Source organism: Sinocyclocheilus anshuiensis, unplaced genomic scaffold (assembly GCF_001515605.1).
Source record: "Sinocyclocheilus anshuiensis isolate Anshui unplaced genomic scaffold, SAMN03320099.WGS_v1.1 scaffold1014, whole genome shotgun sequence".
Lineage (NCBI taxonomy): Eukaryota > Metazoa > Chordata > Actinopteri > Cypriniformes > Cyprinidae > Sinocyclocheilus > Sinocyclocheilus anshuiensis.
The window spans coordinates 1120330-1128138 of record NW_015540943.1 but is presented as its reverse complement, the minus strand read 5'-3'; the positions used below and the strand labels follow the sequence as shown (position 1 = coordinate 1128138).

The following is a 7809-nucleotide window of genomic DNA, read 5'->3' as shown; positions in this document are numbered from 1 at the left end:
GTTCTTGAACGCCCCCATGTCCCAGACCGGCCTTTTCGGCGACACGGTGGAGAACTTCGCCCAGCAGTTCTCTGCCGCCCAAAAGCAGACTGAGGCCATCAGGTACATCCTGCCCCGGCGTGCAGCTGCTGCCTCCACCCGGCCAGCTGTGGCAGCGCCTCAGCCCGCTCGTCGCCGAGGGCGGCCCCCGGTAAGACCTGGTGGTAAGCGAAAGAGCAAGAGGCCCTGAGATGGGCGACCCAGAGATGGAGCACCACTCCCTCCCCCGGAGGAGGGCCGGGCGGAGAATCTGTTGTTTCCTTTTTTTCTGCCACTGACCTCTCGGTCGAGAGTGACCGACTGAAAGGGAACGTCTCGGTTACGTATGGTAACCCTCGTTCCCTGAGGGAGGGAACAGAGATGTCACGTCCCGTCGCCACAGCTCCTGTACCACCGCTGAGCGGCCAGGTCACTGGCTCGGCTCCTCAGCGAAAACCTGAATATGCGCTGCATCTGCTGCCTACTTATACTCACGCTGTGATCAGTGGCAGCTGGATGCAATAATCGCATGCCAATGTGCATTGGCTCATTTAGTTTACACTCGAAGTAGATTGGTCTCTCTAAGCGAGATCCCAATTCGTCGGTCATCCGACGTGACGTCTCCGTTCCCTCCCTCAGGGAACGTGGGTTACCATACGTAACCGAGACGTTACTGCTACTGACTCTCTTAAAATAGAATTTAATCATTCATCCTTTCCCCCATTGTCTGAAATGAACAATAAACTTGCAAAACAATAATGTAGTTAAACATGGTAATAAACATAATAAAAGTTAGTCACTCTCCATCTTGGAATGCAGCCTAGATGTGAATGTCTGTGCCAGGTTCTTGTGAAGACTTTTAGATACAGACTGAATGACAGCCAGAATGTTTTAAATTGGATGGAAATTCCTCCATAAATGCATAGCACAAGCATTGAGAACCTTTTTGGACATTAATAGGACTCTGCTAGGACTTGATAATAATAATAGGCACTTGAACCTCTGCTGGAAATAACATTTGTGGTTATGTGCATTACACACTCCACAGAGCCTTTTAAGACTACCATAATAAAAGTATGTAGTGCTTCATACAGTCGTATTATGTGATTTACATTTCTCTACATGTCTATCTGGCATCTTCACGCCTGTTACCCCAGTGCCATCTAGTGGCGGCAGCTGGTCAAAAGTCTTAAAGGGTAGGTTCACCCAAATATGTCAATTTGAAGTAAAATGTGCCAAAAACCATTACCAAATTAAATGTAAAAAATCAACAGACAGACATAAGTCTATACAATTAATTAATTTAATTGTACAACACATTATGATTTAACAATATACAGTGTTCTATTCAAATCAGAACATAACTTTTCTTATATTATTGTACTTTTGTATATAAATCATTTGTCTTCAGACAGCCAGAAAAACAGCTAACAAATAATAACAACAATTCACATCTGTCAGATGAACTCTGTAAATGTTATTTTGCAGCGAAATATTATGAAAATAGCAAACATTTACACAGTTAACAACTACTTTATCAACTAGTGCCAACTTGAGCACCTCCAGATACACAATGACTTCTGATGCTTAGTTAAACGGACCAACACAGCGTTTTTTATGTAAACTGTTGCTTTTAAAATGTATATTGTGTATGTGAACGTCATGAACAAGTCTGTCATATTCCACCACTAAATTAAAATAAAAAAGAAAGAAATTATATTTTGCATAAATAAAAAGTTAAAACTTTAAACTAAAACTTAAAATTAAAATCAGCATACATGTAAGGCAGTACAATGTAACCATGATGTATAAATACAGTACTTCAAAATCTTTACTGGACAACAGTTGAGTTTTTTGAACAAAGAATTTCAGGAAATCTGCAAAATATCATTTCTATTTTTTCTTTCTTTCTCATTTGAATGAAATATGAGCTATGCATGTTCACTCATGTATTGTATTAATTTAAATGTACTTAATTTCTTAGAGCTGACACATTTTCTAAAAGCATTTGTATCCCAAACCATAAGGAGATGGAGAAGAAAAAAAAAAGATATTCCAGTTTTCACACCCCTGGACTGGGCTGTTTAGCAGGGATCAAACTGGTCTGGACTGGATTTACACCCAGCCTGTGTAAACATCAATTTGAGACAGACAATGTTAAAGAAGAGCAGTTAAAGATAACAACATTTGGCAAAACTATTAGTTTCCCGATTCATTCTGTGCTTCATTAGTGCAATCCAAAACATCAGCCAGCGTGTGGGAGACTTCCAAAAGCTCTAAACGGCCTTTGGTAAAATACACTGATTCATCTTTGGGAGCTGAGCAACATTCAACAGTCCCTCTTGTGTGTGAGTAAACTAAAATATGTATGAGAAGACAAAGTATGAACAGTATTTTCTCATAAAATGGTGATCTTTGGAATGTCTTAGATACAACTGTGGCCCTGAACGTTACTTTTTTAAACATTTAAATTAACTATTAATGTTATAGTGTATCTGTGCAAAGCTCTTCCGTTTAGGGTAGACAAACAGAAAATGTGGCCCACTATAAATAATATACAATTCCTTCATTTAGATTTCTCTTATATTCCAAGATGGAACAAATGGTAAATCGCAACATTGCAGGCTATTGGCCACTGGATTGTTTTTACCACTACATCTAAGATGTGCTGCTGCTTTGTGCCAAAGGATGTTTTTCAATAGTTTATACATAGCTGTTCTGAAATAATTTATGACTGAAGGTCAAGCATTTTATTTAATTTTTTTCATTGTCGTAACTATGCATTCTTTTGATTTTGTGGTCAAATATGATCTGGATATTTCTCAGTGAGATTCAACCAAAGATTGCTCTAAATAGCGTAAAGATTGTCATCAAGATGAGTTTAGAGTCGCTTTGTGAATGCGTGAATGAAGACTTTCTGTACTGAATTTAACTTAATTTAGTAACAGTTTAACATGACAAAACATTAACAAGTAACTGCTGCTCGTCTGTAAGACATACATACATGAAATACTTGGTAAAAATGTTCAGTAGCACTTTATTTTACAGTTCTACTGTGCATGTATGTACTATGTCCTTACTATAAGTAACTAGGTACTAACCCTAAACCTAAATTTAACCCATATTAAGTCCAAGTAGTTACCTTATATTATTCAGTACTTTCTTGTGTAAGTACACAAGTATAAGTATACTACTGCAAAATAAAGTGCAACCAAATGTGCGTTTCTGAGTTTGACACCCTTCATATCTAATTAGCGTAATCAAAGATAAGCAAATCAATAGATGAGAAATGAATCTGCTGACTGCTACGGCATTATGACATTACAATTTAGAAGAAAGGCATTTTAAATCATTTGAAACGACACTTTCCCAAAGTCCAATTTGGGAAGATATTCTGCTAAAAACACATGAAGCACACTTCGCTGAGAGGTGAGATTTAAGTGAGTTTTAAGTGTGTTTTGCACACACAGCAACAATGTAAACACGTTAAAAAAAGGCTTTGTTTATCACTCTTAAAGGTCATTTGCACTGATAGTGATTTGCAGTGACAAAGTTCATTTACATCCATTTTCAATGAAAGTTTTTGATTTCTGGCAACTCGAACAGTGACCGCTGCAAAATGACAGTGCACAAAGTTTAACTTTATAACTGACCTGAATAAAAAAATAATTAAAAAAAGAAAAGTAGGGTTTTTTCCCCCCAGCTGACTACTAGTACAAATTAAATGTAAGAGCTGCAAAGGTCAAGATCGAATACAGTGCACGAGACATGAACTATAACTTTATGTTGCCTCAAATTGCTCAAAATCTGATTAAAAATGATTAACTTCCCGTCAATTTGTTGCTGCAAAACACTATAAGTGTGAACACGCCTTATAATGCAATTACTGCAAAATTACATTTCATATTAATCAGTATTTTTGTCTTATTTTCCAGTATAAAATATCAAAATTAGACAAATTTAATTGAGAAGGAAATTACTTGGTTTCAGAGAAACATATCTTAAATTAAGCTTTTGATTCGTTTAACCTAACAAATTGTGGTAAATTGTCTTTTAAACAAAAATACTGATTAAGACTTTTTTTATGCAGTGTCTAAAATGTTAAAGACCGTACTGTGTGATCGGCTTCCTTAACAAAACCTTCCTGTAACATCTTCCTGGATAAAACCAGAGATGAAATCTGAATCACTGAGAGACGAGTACAAAACATAAATCTGTACACCGATTAGTGTGCTTTTCTTTAAAAAGCCAAAAAGGTCACAGTCACATGACGAGAGGCCACCCGCATCCCTCAGGTTGGAAAAGTCTCTGCTTTGAGATGCAGAAACCCTCGCTGGAATGTCAGAATGTCTCACCGAATATCCTGCTAGTGATATCAGATGCCCACAATCGTACAAATTACAGTCATTTAAAGTTCATTAGACAGGACACACTGGTCTCCAAATGAGATATCCTCCAGAAGGATAAAGGGTGAGTTACGTCTCAGGGTTGGCTGTGGTCATGATCTTCATGTACCGGGTAAAAATTGTCTCAAAGGCCTCGTCTCTGTGTATCATGGCACCAAAGACCAGTGGCTGTGAGAACAAGATGAAGCGATTCACTTAATTAAAGCAACAAGATAGACAGCATAATTATTTTAATGTGGGTGATAAAGTATATCCAACTTTATCAGCATACGTTCAATACACTCACAATATAATATATACTATATAGCATAACTCAACTGCTTGATTGCTTATATCGTTGCAAAATGTAAACTATATTATCGTCCGGCTCTAATCTGCTAAATGTGTCTACAAGGCATGAATATATTAACTGTGGTCATGATCTTCATGTACCGGGTAAAAATTGTCTCAAAGGCCTCGTCTCTGTGTATCATGGCACCAAAGACCAGTGGCTGTGAGAACAAGATGAAGCGATTCACTTAATTAAAGCAACAAGATAGACAGCATAATTATTTTAATGTGGGTGATAAAGTATATCCAACTTTATCAGCATACGTTCAATACACTCACAATATAATATATACTATATAGCATAACTCAACTGCTTGATTGCTTATATCGTTGCAAAATGTAAACTATATTATCGTCCGGCTCTAATCTGCTGTGTCTACAAGGCATGAATATATTAAGATGTTATAAACACTAACATCATGATTTTCTGTAAAGCAGCTTTGAATATGTTTATTGTAAAAAAGTGCTATACAAATAAATTTGACTTGACTACCTTCTGTGTTGACGGAGTGGCAATAGAAATGCCCATTCCAGACCCAGGCAGAACTGATAAAACTTTGTACTGTGGAAAAAGAAAGCCAAGAGTTACTGTAAGAGTAGTATAAAAAACTTTTTTTCAATACATATTTAACATGATATATTAAATATTATGGTAACAAAATGTAAATTTGGATCAACTTCACCATCAGGGAAATTATGGAACACCAGCCATTCAGATTGGAGTTTGACATTGTTCTGTCATCAAAATTGTCATCATTTACTCACACTCAAGATGTTCCAAACCTGTAGTTTCTTCTTCTGTTGAGAACAGAAGATATTTAGAAAAATGTTGGTAACCAAACAGCTGACAGTAGCCACTGAAATGCCATAGTGATTTTTTCCACACTATGAAAATCCAACCATCAACTGATAAGTTACCAAAATGTCTTCTATTGTGTTCAACAGAAGATAGAAACTCGTACAGGTTCGGAATAACTTGAGGGTGAGTAAATGATGACAGAATTTTGGAACACTGCACAAATGTAGGCTGGTTTTCAGTCTGGACATGTTTGACACTAGTTGTTGAAAGTCATTGCCAATCTGCAGAATTTGTTGCTCCAAACTGCAAATCTGAGCAAAAGACAACCAGTGTATTCCAGCTGCAAAAAATATATGAATATTTGCAAATCAATTTTATCATAATTATTGCTGTATTATAATTGTATAAAATTATAATGAGCCTTCCTGTAGCTCAAACAATAGAGCACGGTGCTAGCAACACCAAGGTAATGATTCCCAGGGAAAGCAAGAACTGATAAAATGTGATTTGTGTGTGTGTGTGTGTGTGTGTGTGTGTGTGTGTGTGTATGGATAAAAAGCAAATGCATAAATGTAAAATGTAATAAAATGTAAAAATGCATAAATGTAAAATGTAAATGTATAATTTAGAAACTCCAAAAATGTATGCATATTTAATCAAAATGCTCTTTACATGCAGGTCTGTGTGCAGCCCGTGATGCACTGCTGCCACCTACTGTACACCTGCTGTATAACACAAAGGCATAGTGCTCATTTGCAATAAGTGAGTACATAATAAATGGTCAAAGGTTCATAAAGTAAAAAAAAAAATTGAACAAAGCTATTGCTTTTCCTGAACAAGAACACCTGCCCACTAGACATCATGTGGAATACATATTACAAATATTATATTTATTTATTTATATTTTTTTAGTTTTAAATGTATGTGATTTTGACATTTTGATTAGTTTTATTAATGTTATTAATTAAGTGTTTAATAGTTTTATTCATTTTATTAGTTTTAAACATATTTAATTTATTAAACATATTTATTTCAGTTCGATGTTTGAGTGTAAGTTTTATTTCAATGACCGAAAATTATTTTTAGCTGTTTTTAATTTTAGTTAAAGATAACAACACTTGCACATACCTTCTGGATGTCTGTGATGTCCTCCAGTTTGATGACTTTGTTCTTCTTTGAAGACCCTGATCTTGAGCTGGAGCTCTCAAAACACAGGTAGCTGTTTGGATGGACAACCAATTGTAATTATACTGCTACTGCATTAATGTACATCAAATGTTGTTGATGTACAAATGTGTGAAACTATTCATAACAGCATGAAACAGAGTGAAAAGTGTTGCCAGCATCTTGCTGTGCTCAACAATTTAGATAATGAGCAAATGTTTCTTACTTCTCAGTGACATAGAGCATCCCATTGCGAATGTAGTCAGTTGGAATTTTCCTATCTCTGTTTATCAGACAGCATCTCCAACCATTCTCACATACTGCAAGAGAAGACACCACTAAATGACTCCCTTGTACAGAAAGGAAAGAGAAGTGAGCAAAAATCTGTTAGGCGTGTTCAACTGAAGTCACTTTCCTTTTTTTAAGTACTCTTTTTCATTAGGGATGCAAAGTCTCATAAGACAAGTAGCAAGTCTAAGAGAGGTCTCACCGGGCAGAGGTCTCTCATTCTCAGGTAGGTTGAAGATCTCATGGAATGCTCCTTTCTTTGTGCTGTGGGAACGGCCACTCTCTTCCTCTCGGGTCACTCCGGCCGGGATGGTAGCTAAACTACTCCGTGATACCACCGGCTGGATCTAAACATAAAAAGGAGGGATGTTAACATATATATATATATATGTTAGGGGTGGGACAATATATCGATATGGCGATATATCGTTGTCCTCCATGCGATACGAGAATCGATATCTGGCGCCAAGTATCGATATTTAAATTACTACAATAAGGCGCTCTAAATAGATTTCCCTGCTCCCAGCGTCTAAAAATGCGTGGAAATTGTGACCGCGCCATTTCCACCTTCTTTCCAAAGCGCGTTCTCTATGAAGATGGGAAAGCAGGAGGAACTGAAGGATAAACAGATTCCAGCCACTGTATTAGCTCTACTGCTATATATATGTTTATGGAGATGAGAACTAAAAAACTGCCCTGGAACAGCTATCAGCGTGGACCATAGGCACTGATCACGTTATTACTGCAGAGTTCATATTCAGTCCATGAGTAGCCTACCCTCTCCCCTCGGATCGCAGGTGGATT

General features: G+C 36.9%; 1 protein-coding gene across 2 annotated transcripts in view; it reads right to left on the bottom strand.

Moving 5' to 3' along the window:
- Positions 1–2776: 2776 nt before the first annotated feature.
- The window catches only part of LOC107689728 (GRAM domain-containing protein 4-like), a 78349-nt gene continuing 73316 nt past the window's right edge, over positions 2777–7809 (bottom strand). Inside the window, exons 16-21 of one of the 2 annotated variants that reach the window (XM_016487857.1) lie at positions 7208–7352; positions 6944–7037; positions 6682–6772; positions 5248–5316; positions 4853–4915; positions 2777–4529 (exon numbers count right to left, since the gene is read on the bottom strand). In XM_016487857.1, the coding sequence (XP_016343343.1) occupies positions 4494–4529; positions 4853–4915; positions 5248–5316; positions 6682–6772; positions 6944–7037; positions 7208–7352 (498 nt within the window). In that variant the 3' untranslated portion in view covers positions 2777–4493. Of the gene's footprint in view, positions 4530–4838; positions 4916–5247; positions 5317–6681; positions 6773–6943; positions 7038–7207; positions 7353–7809 lie in introns of both variants that reach the window. The other variant, XM_016487858.1, reaches the window with a different exon arrangement.